This window comes from Cervus canadensis, chromosome 24 (assembly GCF_019320065.1).
Source record: "Cervus canadensis isolate Bull #8, Minnesota chromosome 24, ASM1932006v1, whole genome shotgun sequence".
NCBI lineage: Eukaryota > Metazoa > Chordata > Mammalia > Artiodactyla > Cervidae > Cervus > Cervus canadensis.
In genome coordinates this window covers 2968087-2989759 of record NC_057409.1, presented here as the reverse complement: position 1 = coordinate 2989759, position 21673 = coordinate 2968087, and the positions used below count along the sequence as shown (strand labels likewise).

The 21673-nt window shown below is 45.6% G+C and overlaps 1 protein-coding gene across 1 annotated transcript in view; it reads right to left on the bottom strand.

Moving 5' to 3' along the window:
- Positions 1-14193, bottom strand: part of MICOS10 (mitochondrial contact site and cristae organizing system subunit 10) — a 34785-nt gene extending 20592 nt beyond the window's left edge. Inside the window, exon 1 of the mRNA XM_043445395.1 lies at positions 14056-14193. Within this exon, the coding sequence (XP_043301330.1) occupies positions 14056-14119 (64 nt within the window). The 5' untranslated portion in view covers positions 14120-14193. The remainder of the gene's footprint in view (positions 1-14055) is intronic.
- Positions 14194-21673: the final 7480 nt, after the last annotated feature.

The window sequence follows — 21673 nt, the reverse complement described above, 5'->3', positions numbered from 1 at the left end:
CACACCCCCACGGGCTGCCCACACACCCACGGGGCTGCCCACACACCCACGGCTGCTCCTCGACACCAGCTGACCTCACTGATCACGTGTGCACCCCTGTCTCCAACACCACACCAGCTAGCTTACTGAAGATTCACCGTAAGTCTTGATATCAGGTAATGTTAGTCTTCCAACTGTTTCTCCTAAAAATCGCTTTGGGAACTTTCCTGGCTATCCAGTGGTTAAGACTCCGCATGTTCTCTGCAGGGGGCACAGGTTCAATCCCTGATCTCATATGCCACCTGGCATGGCCAAAAATAAGACATCTCTCTGCTTTGTTTTGGGTTGTTTACATTTTCATATGGATTTCTGAATGAACCTCTCAATTTCTACAAGTACCTTTGAGCATTATTTTTCTTACTGGAACAAGAGATAATATAAACTTCCTCACTGAATTGCTAGGAGAGTAAAAACAGGATAATATAATGGCAGGCCAAGTCTGGTGGCACATAACAGGTACTCAGTTAATGTCAGCTTCCTCTCTTCTCCCCTCTCCTGGCCTTTAAATAAACAGGATCCAATCTAGTAATGCCCTAACATTTCACTAGTGGGTCAATGGCCATGGTAAAATTATTACCACACCAAACGACTTTTGTAAGTAAATATTTGTATTTTTACTTGGATTCAATACTGAAATGCACTTGCCAGAAAAAGCAATTCAGCATATTTACCAATAAACTGTTTCAGGCCACATTTTAGGAAAGCATAAAACCATAGCCAAAACAAAAATTCAAATCTGTTTTTGAGTTCCATATAGGGCCTAATTACATTATTCTACAATACTAACAGAAAATTCTCCTCTAGCAAGATCACAACGTTCCATTGTTCACACTGCTGCCACAGATGGAAAAAGGATTCCTGCTTCCAAACACTGTTTAGAAATACATATAACAAACAAAATGCGACTACTAATTCAACAATTAACATGTACTAATTTGAAACCCAAACCTATAAACAATCAAAAGCCTTTGAAGTATTTTAGTTTAGACCAATTGATATCACTCCATGAAATGGAGAGGGATCAGTTTGCAAACATGGGCCACCAAAAGGCACTTTTGGTGAGCCACCAATACTTCGCGGTAACCCACATTTATCAGATGAACTGATACTTAAAGAAAAACAATAATCTGCTTTATTTTTCCATGACTGTCCAATGGCCTCTTTCCGTATAATATTTTTTAACATTAAAACGGTCTTAAACAATCAACTTAACTATACTTTTACTTGATTATCAGATGAACACACAAAACTGCTGATTAATTCTAAGGCAGCTCAGCTGCTAACCCATTTACTGTCCTAAATACTTTCTTAGCAAGGAAGGAACAAGGCCAAAACCTTCCTTTTCATGAAGATGAACAATGACACAGCAGTAACTCCTGTCTCTGTTGACTGAGTCGCATGTAACCAGAGGCAAATCTAAGACGTATCAGGAGTTAATTTACTGCAAAATGTTACTTGGGCTCGCTCCCCTCCTGCCTCTCCTAATTGTCAACCACAATTCCGTGCTCCACTCACGCAGGTCTGACGTCGCCCCTGAGGACTCCGCTCATGAACCTCCACATCAAGTTCTGTAAACATTTCTGCTACACTGTCACCATTACGTCCGCCCCAGTCCACTCCTCCTGCCCTCATCTTAGACCTGAGCGCCTCCAACCTCTAACCACCCCACTTCTGACATGACTTTGCGATAGTTACTGACCCATCCCCTGCCCTCGGTCTGGCCCTCTCCAATTCATTCTCCTCGTGCTACAGCAGAGTTCTTTCTGAAAGTAAACATTCAACATTTTCCACAGAAACAGAAAACCCATCCTAAAATTCATATGGAATCTCAAGGGACCCTGAACAGCCAAAATAAACTTGAAAAAGAACAAACCAGGAGACCTATTTTCTGATTTCAAAACTTACTACAAAGCTGTGTTGTGTTGTACTTAGACACTCAGTCGTGTCCGACTCTTGCGACCCGGTGGACTATAGCCCACCGGCCTCCTCTGTCCAGGCAAGAATACTGGAGTGGGTTGTCATGCCCTCCTCCAGCGGATCTTCCCAACCCAGGGATTGAACCCAGGTATCCCGAATTGCAGGCCGATTCTTTACCGTCTGAGCCATGAGGGAAGCCCAAGAATACTGGAGTGGGTAGCCTATCCCTTCTCCAGGGGAAATTCCTGAAGCCTAGAAATAAACCCCCGCACACGTGGCCAGGGCTTCCCAGTGACCCAGTGGGAAAAGGGTCCAGCTGCCAAAGCAGGGGATGCAGGAGACGTGCGCTCAATCCCTGGGTCAGGAAGATCCCCTGAGTAGGAAATGGCAACCCACTCCAGTATACCTGCCTGGAAAATTCCATGGACAGAGAAGCCTGAAGGGCTATAGACCACAACAACAACATAAATGGTCAAAAGATTTTTGACAAGGGTACCAAAACCATTCAGTGGGGAAAGGCCTGTCTTTTCAACAAACAGTCCTAGGAAAACTGGATATCCACATGCAAAAAAATACATAGGACAAAAGTGTCACAACAATGGATGTGGCAATGATTTCCTGGATATGAACTCACAGGAAAAAAATAAATAAATATATTGGTCTGCGCCTCCAGTTTTTGGCAGAGAGCTCCTAGATTGTTTAGAACTTCCTGGGTTCTTCGGCTATATGAGGCAACTCTTGGTGGGCTCCTGAATGGCTTCAAGATGAGGGCTGACCACTAGAGAGACCAAGCCACCCTTGGAATTTTCAGCCCCATCCCCAGCCTCCAAGGGAAGAGGGGTTGGAGACTGAGTTCATGATTAATCATGGCTTTGTCATGAAGCTTCTGAAAAACCCGAAAAGTATGGGGTTCTAAAAGCTTCCAGGATGGTGAATACATCTAGGAGGGAGGTACACCCAACTCGATAGAAACAGAAACTCCAAGGCTTGGGACACTTCGGGACCTCGCCAAATGTATCTCTTCATCTGGCTGTTCATTCATACTCTTTAGTATACTTGGTAATAAACTGGTAATCTAGTGGTGGTGGTTCAGTCGCTAAGTTGTGTCCGACTCTTGCGACCCCACGGACTGTAGCCCACCAGGCTCCTCTGGCCATGTGATTTTCCAGACAAGAATACTGGAGTGGGTTGCCAATTCCTTCTCCAGGGGATCTTCCCAACCCAGGAATCGAACCCGGGTCTCCTGCATTGCAGGCAGATTCCTCACCACCTGAGCTATGAGGGAAGCCTAGTAAGTAAGCTGTTTTCCCGAGTTCTGTGAGCCACTATAACAAATTATTGACCACTAGGAGGGAAGCCGGAGATCCAACCAGTCCATCCTAAAGGAGATCGGTCCTGGGTGTTCATTGGAAGGAGTGATGCTGAAGCTGAAACTCCAGTACTTTGGCCACCTCGTGCGAAGAGCTGACTCACTGGAAAAGACCCTGATGCTGGGAGGGATTGAGCGCAGGAGGAGGAGGGGACGACAGAGGATGAGATGGCTGGATGGCATCACCGACTCGATGGGCATAGGTTTGGGTAGACTCTGGGAGTTGGTGATGGACAGGGAGGCCTGGTGTGCTGCTATTCATGGGGTCGCAAAGAGTCAGACACGACTGAGCGACTGAACTGAACTGAACTGAAGGAGGGAAGCACAGGAACCTCGGATTCACAGCCAGCCAGAAGCACCGGGAACAAGCTGTACTTGTGACTGGCATCTGAAGTGAGACTCTCGGGACTAAGCCCTGAGCCTACAGGGTCTGTGCTGTCTTGTTAGTGTCAAAATTGAATTGTGTTACAGAACACCCAGTTAGTGTCAGAGAATAGCCTGGTGTGGAATACCCATACATCTGACATTAGAAGAACTGTGAGTGTGAGAGTGGAGGAGAAATAGAGGGGGTTTTTTGCTGCTCAGACACCAAAATCAGTCAACAAAAACTGACAAACTGGATGTCATAAAAATGTTTTAATTCTGTGTACCAAAAGATAATAGCAGAGGCAAAAGGCATCCCACATACACAGGAGAAAATACCTGCCAATCACAGATCTGATACGGGATTAATATAAGAACATACAGAGAAATCCTATGTGCAACAAAAACAATTCAAAGATGGACAAAAGGCTCGAACAGACATTTCTCCAAAGATACACAAGTGGCCAACAACCATATGAAAAGATGCACTCAACATCACTAATTATTAATTAGATAAATCCAAATCAAAGTTACAACAAGATACTACACTACACTGATTATGATGGCTACATTGCTGAGGATGTGAAGAAACTGGGACTCATGTGCAGTGTTGCTGAGAAAATAAAATGGTACGGTCACTGTGGAAGATAGTGCGGCAGATCCTCAAACAAGTCAAAAGGAACTGCCGCTGTTGTTCAGTCACCAAGGCGTGCCCGACACTTTGAGACCCCATGGACACAGCACACCAGGCTTCCCTGTCCGTCACCATCTCAAGTTTGCTCAGATTCATCTTCATTGAGTTGGTGACGTTATCCAACCATCTCATCCTCTGCTGCCCCTTTCTCCTTTTGCCTTCCATGTTTCCCAGCATGAGGATCTTTTCCAACAGCTCTTTGCATCAGGTGACCAAAGTACTGGAGCTTCAGCTTCAGCATCAGTCCTTCTAATGAATATTCAGGACTGATCTCCTTTAGGATGGACTGGTTGGATCTCCTTGCAGTCCAAATGACTCTCAATAGTCTTCTCCAACACCACAGTTCAAAAGCATCAATTCTTCAAGGCTCAGCTTTCTTTATAGTCCAACTCTCACATCCATACATGACCACTGGAAAAACCATAGCCTTGACTAGACAGACCTTTTAGGCAAAGTGATATCTCTGCTTTTTATTTTTTTAATTTATTTATTTATTTTTTTTCATCTCTGCTTTTTAATACGTTGTCTAGGTTTGTCATTGCTTTCCTTCCAAGGAGCAAGGGTCTTTTAATTTCATGGCTGCAATCATCATCTGCAGTGATTCTGGAGCCCAAGAAAATAAAATCTACCACTGTTTCCATTTTTTTCCCTATCTATTTGCCATGAAGTGATGGAACTGAATTCCATGATCTTAGTTTTCTGAATGTTGAGCTCTAAGCCAACTTTCTCACTCTCTTCTTTCACCCTCTTTAGGAGGCTCTTTAGTTCCTCTTCACTTTCTGCCTTTAGAATGGTATCATCTGCATATGTGAGGTTATTGGTATTTTCCCCAGCAATCTTAATTCCAGCTTGTGATTCATCCAGCCTGGCATGTCACATGATGTACTCTGTATAGAAATTAAATAAGCAGGGTGACAATACACAGCCTTCTCATACTCTTTCCCCAATTTAGAATCAGACAGTTGTTCCACGTCTGGTTCTAACTGTTGCTTCTTGACCCGCATACAGGTTTTTCAGGAGACAAGCAAGGTGGTCTGGTATTCCCATCTCTTTAAGAATTTTCCAGTTTGTTGTGATTCACATAGTCAAAGGCTTTAGCATAGTCAATGAAGTAGACATTTTTCTGGAACTCCCTTGCTTTCTCCATGATCCAACAAATGTTGGCAATTTGGTCTCTGGTTTCTCTGCCTCTTCAAAACCCACCTTGTACATGTGGACGTTCTTGGTCCATGTACCGCAGAGTGCTGTCTTGGAAGGGTTCTGAGCACACCCCTGCTGGCGTGTGAGACGAGCACGGCTGAGCAGCAGTGTGAACACCCTTTGGCACGTCCAACTCTTTTCGACCCCACGGACTGTAGCCTGCCAGGCTCCTCTCTTTCCGTGGAATTCTCCCGGCACGAATACTGGAGACGATAGAAGACATTCCCTTCTCCAGGGGATCTTCCCAACCCAGGGACTGAACCTGGGTCTCCCGCATTGTAGGCAGATTCTTTACCATCTGATCCACCAGGGAAGCCCTTAACACGAAGTAAGGCAATCTCTAAAAGACAAATACTGTCAGATTCTGGTTACATGAGGTAGTTAGGAGCAGTCAAAATCACAGAAACAGAAAAGAGAGTGGTTGCCAGGGGCTGGGCGTGAGAGCGGAGAGTTACTGTTACCTGGGCAGAGTTTCAGTCTCACAAGATGAAGCATTACGGAGACAGAAGGCGGTACTGACTGCACAATACTGCGAGCCTATTTAATACCATCTAATAGTGCACTGTAGATGCTTAAATGGTCAACTTCAAGTTTCTCATTTAAATTAAAATTGCTTAATGTTTTTATTGAAGGACAGTTGATTGACAATGTGTTAGTTTCAGGTACACAGCAAAGTGATTCAGTTTTACACATACGTGTGTGTGTTCAGGTTTTTTCCCATTATAGATTATTACAAGATAGTGAATACATTTCCCTGTGCCATACAGTAGAATCTTGTTGTTTATGCTACACATAGTAATGTGTATATATGTTAATCTCAAACTCCTAACTTACCTATCCCATTAGATGGCTAATCTCATTACATGTATTTCATCACAATAAAAAAACTGGGGGAAAACACCTCACAACATTATGAAGATCAAATGAGATGACGTCACAGGCTTATCACAGTGCGTGGTCCACACTAAGTGCTCAATAACTGGTAGTCGTCATCATCATTCCCAGAAGGAGCCAGTCTCTCTCCTCTGGGACTTTTCCTGGACAGTTTCTGAGGCCTGAAATACAGACCTCCACCCATTAGCCCACTGAACACCTACATATTCTCTAAGACTGGACTCCAGTGCCACCACCTGCTTTTCACATTCCTCAGGAAGCGTGGACTTTCCACAATGCCTGGTATTAAACTGTTGGGGGACATACACATTAATAATTACTATTATGTTTATAAACTGAAATACCGATTGTCAGACTTCCATTTTACCCGCAGTGTTCACACTCAGAGCAAATGTGTTCATTACCTTAGGACTGTTAGCCTTCATTCAAGGCCTGCAGCGAGTTACCAAGAGCAAGTAATGGACCAAGCGCTCTATAAAGATTATCTCACTCCATCCTGACTGTGACGACTACCACTTTATACCTGAGGAAACTAAGGCACAGGGAGGTCCCCAATGGTGCTTTTGTTTCTAACGAAAAAAATCAGGCAACAGAAAAGGAAATGTGAAGGCTATCACAGTCCATTAAAAGGAATACATTCTAGGGGCTGCTTATAAATGTCCACGGCTCGCATTCTTCCTTATGCTCAACACACCCAGCCTCCAAGAGCAGCCTTTTTCAGGAAAGTCATGGTGTTGGGAAACCCCTTTGCCAACCATGACATCTCTTTCCTCTCTTTTGGATTTCCCAGCCCATATGTGGATCAGATACTAGATATTCCTTACTCTGTTCTCACAGGGGGGTGAAATGAGGCAGAGGAGGAACCACAGCCAAGGCGACAGCTTTTCAAGGCCTCCAAATGGGGTTCCCTGGTGCCTCAGATGGTAAAGAATCTGCCTGTAATGCAGAAGACCCAGGTTCAATCTCTGGGTCAGGAAGATCCCCTGGAGAAGGAAATGGCAACCCACTCCAGTATTCTTGCTTGGGAAATCCCACGGACAGAGGAGCCTGGCCTCCAAATTCATCACGAGTGCCAGAAGGAGACTTCCCTCAGAGCGTCTCCCAGCGAATGTGGGGCCCTGGCCTCTGTCACACGGACATCAACGTGGTCACGAGGTCACAGTCTGCCACCGCAGGCCTTCTGCACTCAAGAGTGAGCTGTAACAGGACTCTGAGGGCAGTGACAAGGCTTCCATGGCTTACACTTTCAGGGCTTAGAAATTCTCAACTTGCAAGGAAGGACCTCCGTAAGGCTCATAACCCTGATTTTTCTCATCTCCTAGAATCTCACTTTCACTGGGAAAGAAAAAACAGAACTTCTGTCCAGTGCAGAGTGACAAGCACAAGGTGAGGGCGCCAGCCCCGTCCCAGAACTACCAAGCCTCTGATGTGAGCACTATACACGCCTGCCAGTCTCACCAGCAAAACGGGTATCTTATTCACGAGGGCGCACAGAGACTTAACTACTTAGAGTGTACAAGAAAAACAAATGGCACAGCCCGTGAGGCAAGTGCCGAAGAAAACCAGAGCATTCAATAAACCTGATAAAACTTAAAAACAAATCCGTAAAATTAGCAAAAACTATTAATGATGCATTCACATAAAACTAACGGAACATGCTATTCATAAAATGTAATATTCTTCACTCCCTTTTCATTTCCTGCAATAAGGCTTTGGCACTACCACTTACACCAACACCACCCTCTCCTTGTTTAAATAAAAAAGTGCTCTCTGGTTTACATTTCCGCGCTGACTAGTCCCAGATATTTCTAATACTACTTTATTATTAAGATCACTGACACTAATTTACATGCCCATGTGAAATTTTAAAAGTTGGTAAAAGTTCCAAGAGTACAAGCCCACGTGATCAAGGTGTGAACTGGCAGAAATTCATATGAAATCGACCTTACTTGGACTTTTAAAATTTAAGAGCTAATTCATTCAGTTAATAAACATACTGGGTAGCAAGTATGGGCAGAGAATACAGCCTACAAAATTTCCAGCAATGCATCTCATTCATTTAACAATAATTATTGTATGTCTCCTGTATGCCAGAGGCTGGGGGTCAACAGTGAACAAAACAGTCTCTGACTCTCATTCTACATTCTAGGGTCGGGGGACAATCAAGTAAAGAAACAGACTGCAAATTTCAGATGGTGATATGAGCTATTAACAAAAAATAGTGATGTGATGGAGAATAAATAGGATACCTAGGAACTTCTTAAATACTAGCAAGCTTATTAAAAAAAAAAAATTAACCTCTAGGTATAGAAAAACTAGACAATGCTAATGGGTGGCAGTAGCGGGAATAAGAATGGAGGCCAAAGGGAAAGGTAGAAATGTGGGAGGGAGCAAGGAAAAGGAAGGAGTGAGAAAGAAGACAAACAGTTGTGCAATGAGCGATGGCCTACTGTGCCTCTTACAGGGAGGTGTGTGTTTTGTTTCCTTGATTTAATAGGCTCAATACACCAGGTAAAACCGTATTAGAAAATTTCTACCCGACATACTACTGTTAAACAGAAATAAATAGGTATTTTAAATCCAGAATATGGGAGAAATAAAATTGCTTTCCCTATGATAGGTAAGGGAGGGGGTATTTATAAATAAATGTAGCTCTTCCTATAGGACAATTTACATGACAACATTACTCAAGCTTCAGAGTAAATCCTTGAAGAACAGTTTTAAAACCTGTGCCTAAAGTACACGCTTCCGAGAGCTCTTTATCAGCTGTACAGTATCCAGGCTACACGTGAGCAAGGGAAAGAGTCCTTTTTCACTCCACCCTGTGTAGAACAGCCAGTGGGAACCCGCTGCACAGCGCACGGAGCTCTGGGGGCTCCGCGGGACCCAGCGGGTGGGGCTGGGGGAGGGAGGGGATAGAAGTACCGTATAGCTGCATCGCTTCTCTGTAAAGCAGAAGGGAATACAGCATTGTCAAGTAATTATACTCCAATAAAAAACAGACAAAACCAACAACAGTTCATGGCAAAAAAAAAACAAACTCAATTTTTAAAAATAATAATAAAACATTCATTTTTCAGCAAACCAGCGGGGAAAGACTGAAAATACTTAGGTGGAAGGTGCCCAACAGCAGTGCTCACCAAGGGAGCTGTCCACTCACCTGGACTTCCCTTTTGTCTCTTTCAAGCCAGAAAATATGAAATTATCCACACGCAGCTGAAAGCCTGCCTTGGCCCTTCTTCCCTACCTATGTCTTCGACCAAACCTCTATCTTATGGCAGGCTGCCATTCCCTGAGTTTCCATCTCCATTTTGAAGCACCAGAAAAGCAGGCAGCCAGAGAGGTTTCAAGAGTTCTATAATCTCATTGCCTATAGGAATGAGAACTAAAACACTCATGACGGAAGAACGTTCATCCCAGTCTCAATCCTCTTAGACGGAAGCCTCCCAGAATTACACTTCCGCACTGCATTTCTCATATCCTTCCTCGAAGTCCATTACTTAAGGGATATCTCCTCAAAATCTGAACTCAGCTTCTCCCGCAAAATTAGAAACCCCTTCGCGGGGCTTCCCTGGTGGCTCAGTGGTAGAGTCCGCCTGCCAGTGCAGGAGACGTCGGTTCGATCCCTGATCCAGGACGACCCCCACCTGCCACAGAGCAACTCAGCGCGTGCGCCACAAATATTGCGCCTGCGCTCTAGAGCCGGAGCCCACGTGCAAAACGACTGACACCCGCACGCCCTAGAGCCCAGCTCCGCAGGAAAAACCACTCCAGGAGGAGACCGGCACACCGCAACTAGAGAGCAGCCCGCGTAGCAGTAAAGACCCCGCGCAGCCAAAAATACATAAGTAAAATCTTAAAAAAAAAAACAAAAACAAAACACCTCTTCTCAACCTCATTACCATTCTCAAACAAATCCAACCATGAAAGCAGAAAAAACACCAAAATTACGAGCTTTTCTTCTCCCTACAGTCTCTCTCCTGCCACCTCACACGATCAGTTACTAAGTCCCAGATGTAACTGAGTGGAATGAGGTGCACATGCACCCCTCCTGCTTTACTTCCAATTTCTGATCAATGACATCACCGCTGAACCAAGTTCTAACCTTGGAGTCATCTTTATTATAAGAAACGGAATGTGACAAAGTTAACCTAGTTGGAGAGAAGATAAAGAAAACAGCGTTTATTCACTTCCTGGTATGTGCCTGGCACTGTGCTGGCCTAGGAGGTGGGTGTTACTATCTCCATTCCATAAATGGGGGGGTAAAGTTTGTGAAGTTTCTCAAATATACCCACTCCTTTGTAGTCTAACAGTTCAGACTTTTCACTTCACATTCGCAGCCTTCTCTACTCCTGATCTGTTCTGTATAAAACACTGCCAGAACAATCATACCAAAATTCCATTTACATCACATCAGTTCCCTGTTAAGGGCAGTAAAATGCCTTCTGCTTCTCTATTTGCCCACTGGCTGGCCCACAGCTCAGTATGTATGTGTTAATCAGCTCATGATCCCCCACCAGCCTCCACTTGCTGAGCCCTGGGAGCAGAAAGTAACAGATTTTTAAGACAGAGGTGGTGAATATGCAGAATGCATGTGAAAACGTCAAAGGCAACTCAAAAAGCTTCAAGAAAAAGCAGAATCTCTCTAAGATATTTCACAATTCTGACTCCACTCAAGTTAGCCTTCTTTAGGGAGGAGTGGGTGCTGAAATCGGAAGGCCTGAGCGCTAACCCCAGCTCCTCACTTCTAGCCACTTAACCTCTCCGCGCCTCAGTTTCCTCCTCTATAAAAGTTTAAACAGCCTTTGCGCAAGTTCTTCCGCTCTCCCTAACCATCCAGGTCATTATCCAAAGCTCTGCTAAAGGCTCATTTCTCCCAACCTACCACTGCAGTTACTTGATTTATAATAATAGCTCTATAGCAAAGAATTGGAATAACTCATTTTACTTTTCATCTGTAATTACATATCACCATGCTTCATTTGGGCTTCCCTTGTGGCTCAACTAGTAAAGAATCCGCCTGCTACGCGGGAGACATGGGTTCGATACCCCGGTTGGGAAGATCCCCTTGAGAAGGGAAAGGCTACCCACTCCAGAATTCTGGCCTGGAGAATTCCACGAACTGTATAGTGCATGGAGTCACAAAGACTCGGACACAGCTGAGTGTCACTTCATGCTTCATTTAATTATTCCACCTGTGTATGCCCCCACCCCCCCAACGTCCCACTCACGAATGACACACACCACTCACCGCCTCAGGTGATCATCAGTGTGTGTGCATGCACACGCTCAGTCGCTCAGTCAGGTCGACTCTGCGACTCCATGGACTGCAGCCCGCCAGGCTCCTTTGTCCATCAGATTCTCCAGGCAAGAATACTGGAGTGGACTGCCATTTCCTCCTCCAGGGGATCTTCCCAACCCAGTGATCGAACCCATGTCTCCTGTGTCTCCTAAGTCGGCAGGCAAATTCTTTACCACTGAGCCACCTGAGAAGCCTGATCATCAGTGGCATGATACTAACATCAACAATTATTACTATCGCTGTTTACTGACTACCTAGTAAGTGCCGGGCATTGCACAAATATCTTGTACGCTTTTCTGTCCTTCAACATCCAGCATCCTTTTAGGTAAACCTGTCTCTTAATCCCCATTTCACAGTTAAGCCTCTACATAAACTCATGCATTTAATCCTCAAAACAACTCTGTAAGATAGTAATATTATGGCCAATTTACTCAATAAAAATTAGGAAGCAGGCACAGAGAGGTTAAATAACTTGCCCCAAATCACACAGCTGGCAAGTGGTGAAGTGAAAGCTGCAATAAATTCACTTACTGACTCATTCTCAACATTTTTTATTAAGCACTCTTCTGTGGGCTGAAGCTACAACAGTGAATAAACCAGAAAACATCCCTGCTTACAGTTTTATTTCTTTTCCAATATTTTCATTCAAGAGCACAATCCTAAATCCTCTTAAATACTCTTCAAGACTTTCCTTTCATACTAAAATACCAAATTCAGGTAATAAGAGTATTGAAGAAAAGCATGGGACATGAAGCCAAAATACCTGGGTTAAATTCCCAACTTTGCCATTGATTAAGCCCTGATCAATGGGCTTCCCTCATAGCTCGATCAGTAAAGAATCTGCCTGTAATGCAGAAGACCCGGGTTTGATCCCTGGGTCAGGAAAACCCCCTGGAGGAGGGCATGGCAACCCACTCCAGTGTTCGTGCCCGGGAAATCCCATGGACAGAGGAGCCTGGCGGGCCACAGTCCACGGGGTCACAGAGTCAGACACGACCGAGCAGCTAAACCCCCACCAGGCCCTGATCCAACCCCTTCACTTAACCTGCACACTGGGCACAGTCTGGCCCTTAGCAAAACAGTTTCCCTCTCCCCTCGGAGCACTGACTTCACAGTCTGTGTCGTCACGGAGCACATGTTAAAAGGCTACAACGGGGGACACAACAGGCTGAAATGAGACCGATCGGCCTCTTAACTTTCCAAGTCAATTCTCCTTCCAGATGACCAGCACTAATGTCTCCGCTTTCAGGCCTCAAACTACTCCGAGGCTGATTAATCAGGTTCCAAGTCCCAACCAGTCCATCCTAAAGGAAATCGGTCCTGAATATTCATTGGAAGGACTGACACTGAAGCTGAAGCTGCAATACTTTGGCCACCTGATGCGAAGAACCAACTCACTGGAAAAGACCCTGATGCTGGGAAAGACTGAAGGCAGGAGGAGAAAGGGACGACAGAGGATGAGATGGTTGGATGGCATCACTGACTGGATGAACAGGAGTTTGAGTAAACTCCAGGGGTTGGTGAAGGACAGGGAGGCCTGGCGTGCTGCAGTCCATGGGGTTGCAGAGAGTAGGACACGACTGAGCGCCTGAACTGAACTCCCCCTCCGAGCACTGACTTCAGTCTGTGTCGTCACGGAGAGCATGTTAAAAGGCTACACGAGTGACACGACGGGCTCAAAGGGGACCAATCAGCTTCTTAACTTTTCAAGTCGATTCTCCTTCCAGATGAACAGCACTAATGTCCCCGCTTTCAGGCCTCAAACTACTACGAGGCTGATAAATCGGGTTCCAAGTCGGGAATGGCAGCGACCCACGTGAGGCCTGGCAGAATCTATAAAAGGCTTGCAGATGACCTTCTCGGCAGGCACTTTTGATTCAGCAGGGGAGCAACGTGGCCTCAGAGGGCGTGACCCCAGGGAGAACCCCCAGCCCCTGGCCCCTGTGCACGCCGCTTCCACTCGCAGAGCCCCGCAGCTCTCCGGCCGCCTGCCGACGCGACCCCCACTTCTCCGGGGCTGCCGCAGCTGCAGCCCTCCCACTTCGGGCAGCCCCCCAGGCTCCTGCGGCCCGTGTCCCCCAGCCCGCCCAAGTGACCTGGGCCCCCGGGGGCCCCGAGCCCCGGCCTGAGTGGCTGGAACAGGCCGAACGGCCTGACCTCTCACCCCCCGAGTGGACCTCTCACGGGGCTTCTCCTCCACCCTCCCAGTCAGCGGGCCCCCGTGCCGACGACTCGGCTCCCGGCGGCGCCCGCCGGACACGACGAGGCGCCCCTCACCTATCTTCACGACGGCGTCCGCCAAACACCGGTCCCACTTCCGGCCGAGCTCTGACTCCGACATGTTCCCCCGCCAGCAGCAGCCGCTCCAGCTTTCCGGACCGTCGGGCCCCGCGCTCAGAGCCCCTCCCCCACCGCCCCCCCACCCTCTCTCTCTCCCAGGCAAGTCTCGCGATAGCCGGCCGCCTGTCCCAGGCCCGGAAGGCCGACGGCGCCGGCGCACCAGATATCGCGAGATGATCTGACTACTTCCGTTCTTTCCGGGTTTTTTTTATGGTTTTTTTTTTCAGTTGGTCGTCAAGGTGACGGGTGGCGGAGGCCTGAGGTGACCCTGACCTTGGAGCTGCGCCTACCTAAGGGTTGCGAGGCAGACAGGTTTCCTAGGCGGCATCCAGAGCCCTGTCTGGGAAGGTTCCTTTCGCCACACCAGCTCCCGACTCTAGCCTTGGAAATTCCCCAGGGCGAGTGAGGGCACCGCGCTAGGGTCTCTTAATTCGTCGCCTCACCTTGGCTTTTCCCTCCTCCCGCGTTCCCTCTCATTTATTGCCGTGGAGCTCCCGCCCTCACCTATTACCACAGAAATTGCCCCGACAAAGGTCACTTATTGCCAAACCAGGGGGACGCCTGTGACCTCTGTACGGCATTGAACGCAGCCGCTTTCTCGTTCTTGATCCTCCTTGTCGCTGCCTTCTCTTTATTCATTTGGCTCCCAGGACACCAGTCTCTGCTAAATCTCCTCTAACTCTTCTCTTCAGAGGGCCGCTGCCGGTTGCTTCCTCTCGTCCAGCTGCTTGGAGTGTTGGTTCATCTTTGCCTCTTTACATATTCTCCCTAAGTAATCGCAGGCATTGCTAAATTCTGTCTCCTGATCAACCTTCCTATTCATAATTCAGCCTCTTTGCCGGTGTCCTTTAGTTTTGCCTTACCGTTTGCATCCACTAGCCTACCAACAAATACAGATTTGACCCTTTTGTTCGTCTTAGGGGGCTTCCCTGGTGGTTCAGGTGATAAAGAATCCGCCTGCAGTGGGAGAGACCCAGGTTGGATCTCTGGGTCGGGAAGATCCCCTGGAGAAGGGAATGGCTACCTACTCCCAATATGCTTGCCCCGAGAATTCCATGGATACAGGATTCTGGCGGGCCACACAGTCCATGGGATCGCAAAGAGTCAGACACGACCCGGTGACTAACACTTTTCATTTTCATTCCTCTGATTAGAAGCTGTCAGTGACCCCTATTCATCTACTGGTTATGTTCAGGCTTCAGTGAGTTCATTTTAGAAAACCTGCACTAATAGAACCTAGAGACCCCCTTCACCCACGAATGCAGCCTGGAGCCTCTCTCCACCTCCTACAGTGGCAGGAGCTCACCTGACCCGTGGGGTCTCTGCATTGTACTGAAACACCTGCTTATGGATACTTGTATCTGCAGTAAAACTAGAAGCTCCTTAAAGGCCTGAGCCGCCCCTTGCTCATCTGCACACTCCCAGTTCAGAGCACAAGGCCTTGGACAGTAGGATCTTCTAAGAAATATTTTTTGAACTGAATTGAATTCATTCACCCATTTACTTATCCATTCGTTCTTGGCATCCTTAATAGCAGAACTGTTTTAGTAGTCCTTGCTGTGACAGAGCCCATTCTTTCAGGAAGCCTTCCATGACCTCCCTCCATCCAGTCGTCACCTGAGCAGCACATCAGATTGTGTGGTAATTGTTTGTGTGACTCTTGGAGGTGACTGTGAGCTCCTTGAGAATGGGGCCTGTGCCATTTCTATATCCCTGATGACCAACAGAGAGCCTAGTATACACTGATTTTCAATAACTGCTTTTGAATGGATTAAGAATGAATATATAAATGATTGATTTGGTTAGAGAAAACAAAGTCTGTTCTGGGGGGAACTTTATAGTGCAGCATTTGTGTTAAAGAAAAAGAAAATTTACTTCACCACATCCCTATGACGTGTCACAGATAGCACCAGGCAACTCACATAATTTCATTTATCCTCACAGCAGGTGATTGTAGTATCTTCATTTTCAAAAGTTTGGAAACTGAGTCTCAGAGATGTTAGGTGACGTGGAAGATGCACAAGGCTCTGCATTGTGTAGATGTAGAAACTGACAGATGCGTTTTTATTGGATTCAAGAGGGTTGTAAACTTTTGTAGAAGGCAGAGAGCAAATTAGGAAAGCAATCAGAGGCAGATGGTAGAGCATGAATTCTGGAGCCAGGCTGTCTGGGTTCAGATCCCAGCTTTTTCCTAGTTTTTATCTGTTATTCTCTTTCCTCAGTTCCTCTCCCAACATGATGCTTTGCTCACTGCTGTATCCCCAGCCCTAGAACCTTATGTGACACATAGTGTTTGTTTGATGAATAGATGTTGGTTGAATGAATAAAATAAATGAAGACTCTGGAGTTTTTATAGTTTTTGGAGAAAAAAAGACCAAAACAAGTGGTAAAAAAATTTTTAGAAACATCACTACAAAAAAACCTCAGCAATACACTCAATATAAATTTAGTTATACTCAAAGTGATTAAAAATAGATTTCTCAATGCTGGAGCAGGGAGTTACAAACATGGAAAAAGCTTGAAAAGGTTTTTTTTGCTGTGGGATTGGAACTGAGAGTATCAGTATGAATTCGTTGTATTTAATAGAGATAGAGTGGTCCAGTGGTTAAGAATCGTTCTTCCAGTGCAAGGATCCCTGGTTGGGGAACTAAGATCCCACTTGCCATGGGGCAACTAAGCCCTTGTGCCATGACTGAAGAACCCTCACACCGCAACGAAGATCTCGTGTGCCGCAGCTAAGACCAGACACATCAGAATAAATATGTTTTAAAAATAAAGATAGATATAAAAGTGTGTGTGCGTTTCCTGATCCTATGTGTTTCCCAATCCTGACTACTGAGAGGGCCTAAAAACAATGATACACCAGTAGCAATAAGCAAGCCTAGATCTTGGCTTCTAGATACCATTCTCTATTTAAAGAAGCCAGGTCAGCTTGGAAAAATGACCAAGGCTTCAGGATTCAAGCTGGGAAAATTCCAGATGACCCTGAAATATGTTCTTGTATCACAAAATAAGGAAGTCATCAAAGGATGATAATGTCATGTCAAAATATTTTAGCAACTACAAACTGCCTAAAGAATTGCTTGGTTTCTAATTGGAACTTTTTGTACAAGCTATTATCACCATCATTAAAACTTCTCCCAGTGTATGGAGCAAATTTCACAAAGATAGAAGTTTGCCTTTCAAATTGGTAAAGACAGACTTGTATTAGAGCAATTTCACAGTAAAAGAGCCAATACCTTTTTACATTGAATAGAAAAAACGTGAAAAAAAAGTCAGTTAAGTAGAGTAAATTTTAACCTCAACTGCTTAATCAACTAAACATAAGCTCTTTGTTTGGTTTACTAGGCTGTAAATCCAGTTTCATTAACAACACAAACTAAAATATTTTATAGCACAGCACCTGCATAAATAAAAGTCTTTTATATTCCAGTATTTTTTTTTCAGTTCCCCTTTAATTAAAGACTAATTCCTTTCTTAAAGGGCGATTTGCACTTTTTGTTTCATATATTCTTTCTCTAAGAAGGGTCTTCCTGGAGAAGAAAATGGCAAACAACTCCAGTACTCTTGCCTGGAGAATCCCATGGACCGAGGAGCCTGGCAGGCTATAGTCCATGGTGTGTAAAGAGTCCTACACCCTACTCAGCAACTAAACCACCACCACCAAGAGGGGTCTTTATCCTTTTGCCCCTTCTGTAATACATTCAAAGTCAGAACAGCTACTAAGTAGCTTCCTCATTTGGTTCCAAAGCCCAGGTGCTGTCCTCCCCACTTTCTCTTTTAAAACATGCGTGTGTGTGAAATATAACAAGCATACAGAAAAGTGCTAACAGCATAAATACACGGTAACACATTATTGTAAAAACAACTCTACCAGCACCTCAGAAGCCCTTTCTCTGGTGTGTCTTTTGCCAGATCATATCCCCTCCTTCTCGGCCAGCATAACCACTATTCTGACTTCTGTTTTTCTTTTTTTTCCTCCCAGGCCCCACCAAGCATGTGGGATCTTAGTTCCCCAACCATGACCCCAGCACTGGGAGCACAAAGTCTTAACCACTGGACCACCAGGAAAGTCCCTCCTTGCTTTTAAGTGTTGTAGTCTGATTCAGTTCAGTTCAGTTCAGTTCAGTCACTCAGTCATGTCCGACTCTTTGCGACCCCATGAATCGCAGAACGCCAGGCCTCCCTGACCATCACCAACTCCCAGAGTTTACTGAAACTCATGTCCATCGAGTTGGTGATGCCATCCAGCCATCTTATCCTCTGTCGTCCCCTTCTCCTCCTGCCCTCAATCTTTCCCAACATCAGGGTCTTTTCAGCTCTTCGCATCAGGTGGCCAAAGTATTGGAGTTTCGGCTTCATCAGTCCTTCCAATGAACACTCAGGACTGATCTCCTTTAGGATGGACTGGTTGGAGCTCCTTGCAGTCCAAGGGACTCTCAAGAGTCTTCTCCAACAACACAGTTCAAAAGCATCAATTCTTCAATGCTCAGCTTTCTTTATAGTCCAACTCTCACATCCATACATGACCACTGGAAAAACCATACCCTTGACTAGATGGACCTTTGTTGAAAAAGTAATGTTTCTGCTTTTTAATATGCTATCTAGTTTGGTCATAACTATCCTTCCAAGGAGTAAGAGTCTTTTATTTTATTTTAGTAAACGTCTTTTAATTTCATGGCTGAAATCACCATCTGCAGTGATTTTGAAGCCCAGAAAAATAAAGTCAGCCACTGTTTCCACTGTTTCCCCGTCTATTTGCCATGAAGTGATGTATAGTCCATTCTCAATTCATTGCCATATAGTATTCCATTATAGTGTATCCATAATTCATTTTTTGTTTTTTTTTTAATTGAAGTACGTTGATTTACAAGTGTACAGCGAAGTGATCCCGGTATATTTATGTGCACATACACACACACATGATATACACACATATACGAATGCCTGCTCAGTTGCTTCGGTAATGTCCAACTCTGCCACCCCATGGACCATTGCCTGCTAGGCTCCTCTGTCCATGGGGTTTCCCAGGCAAGAATATGGGAGTGGGTTGTCATGCCCTCCTCCAGAAGATCTTCCTGACCCACTGACTGAACCTGCATCTCCTGCATTGCAGGGGGATCCTTCACCACTGAGCCGTGGGGATGCATATATATGCTGATATATATATATATGTATATATATATATATCAGTTCAGTTCAGTTCAGTCACTCAGTCATGTGTGACTCTTTGTGACCCCATGGACCACAGCACGCCAGGCTTCCCTGTCCGTCACCCACTACTGGAGCCTACTCAAACTTATATCCATGGTGTCGGTGATGCCATCCAACCATCTCGTCCTCTGTTGTCCCCTTCTCCTCCCGCCTTCAATCTTTCCCTGGAGTTATATGTATATAAACACCCTGGGGCTTCCCTCATAGCTCAGTCAGTAAAGAATCTGTCTGCAGTGCAGGAGACCTGGGTTCAATTCCTGGGTTGTGAACATCCCGTGGAGAAGGAAATGGCAACCCACTCCAGTCTTCTTGCCTGGAGAATCCCATGGATAGAGGAGCCTGGTGGGCAACAGTCCATGGGATTGCATGAGTCCAACACAATTTAGCGACTAAACTACCACCACCTAATACCCTGGAATTATATATATATAAATTATTTTCTGATTATTTTCCATTAAATGTTATTATAAGATGTTGAATATATTTCCCTATACTACACAGTAGGTCCTTGTTGTTTATCTGTTTATATATAGTAGTCTGTTTCTGTTAATCCCAAGTTCCCAGTTTATCCCTCTCCACTTTCCTCTTTGGTAACCATACGTTTGTTTTCTATATCTGTGAGTCTGTTTATGTTTTGTAAATAAGTTCATTTGTATCATTTTTTAGAGTTCACATATGAGTAATATATTATATTTGTCTTTGTCTGGCTTATTTCACTTCGTATGATAATCTCTAGGTTCATTCATGTTGCTGCAAATGGCATTATTTTGTTTTCTTGTTGGCTGAATAATATTCCGTTGTACATGTGTACTAGATCTTCTTCATCCAGTCACCTGTTGATGGACATTTAGGTTGCTTCCATGTTTTGGCTGTTGCGAATAGTGCTGTTATGAACATAGGTGTGCATGTATCTTATTGAATTATAGTTTTGTCGGGATATGTGCCAAAGAGTGTGATTGCTGGGTTACATGGCACAAGAATTGATTTTTTAGACTGTACTCTAAGATACTTGCCAGCCTGGTAGATGTGCAGTGACATCTCATGGGGGTAATCCTTGCTCTTCGAAGTGACTAAGCTACCAGACCATATGTCTGAACATATAGCAGGAATGGGGGATTCAAATTAAATGAAAGGGTCCCTGAAGGAGAAGAGAAGATGACAGAGACACTTGGCAGATTTAACATTTTCTGCCTTTGAAGCAGGTGTACTGGGATGAATAGTCTCCCCCATCACATTCAGGTCCTTCCTAGAACCTCAGATTATGACCTTATCTGGAAACAGGATCATTGCAGATGTTGTTATTTAACATCAGATCATAATGGAATAAGGGGAACCCCAAATTTAAAATGACTAGTGTCCTTATAAGAAGAGGAAGAGATATATACAGCGACAGGCAGATACAGAAGGAAGATGGCTATGTGATGACGGAGGCCGAGATCAGAATTCTCTGGCTGCAGGCCAGGAAATGCCAAGGATTGACGGCAACCACCAAAAGCTAGGAGAAAGGCGTGGAACAGAGTCTACCTCTGAGTCTCCAAGAAGAAACAAACCCCGCTGACACTTTGAGTGTCTAGCCCTCAGACCTAGGGGAAAATAAATTCCTGTTGTTTTGGGCCAGCCAGCCTGTGATTCTTTGTTACAGCAGCCCTCGGAACCTAAACTAGCAGGGAGACACACTAGGTTGGAAATCGTGAGAGCTGGATCCCCGGCTCCTCTGCCGCTACCTGGAGACCATGTCGGCACAGCCGCTCCCAACACGCGCGCCTCCCTCCCCATTGGCTTCCCTCCCGCTCTTACCATTCTGCTCAAGGCTAGCAGGGGCTCCCACTGCTGCTAACCCCAGGGTATCATGCCATTCCTCTCGCTTAGTACAGGGAAACCCTATAAGCTCTCCTCCACTTCCCAGCTGGAGTGGACCGTGTGTTTCCTGCCAGGACCCTGATCCTAAACCTCTGAGTGGTCCCTGCCCCGCCTCCATCCTCTACCTAACTCTGCCCACCTCCTTTGCTTCCTTCCGAGCGCACGTCACAATTTGTAGTTATCTTCTTTATTTACCCCTCCCTTCTCCCCTTCCATCACCAACCCTGCTTCTCCCACCAGGCAGTAAGTTCCATGAAAGCAGGCCTTCACTTGTTTCATGATCGTTTATATTCCCAGTGCCCTTGCAGTATCTGGTACACTGTTGGTGGTGGCGGTGGTGGTGTTCAGTCGCTCAGTCGTGTCCGACTCTTTGCAACCCCGTGGACTGTAGCCTGCCAGGCTCCTCTGTCCGTGGGATTCTCTAGGCAAGAGTACTGGGGTGGGTCGCCATGCCCTTCTCCCGTCTCATACGTTAGAGCCA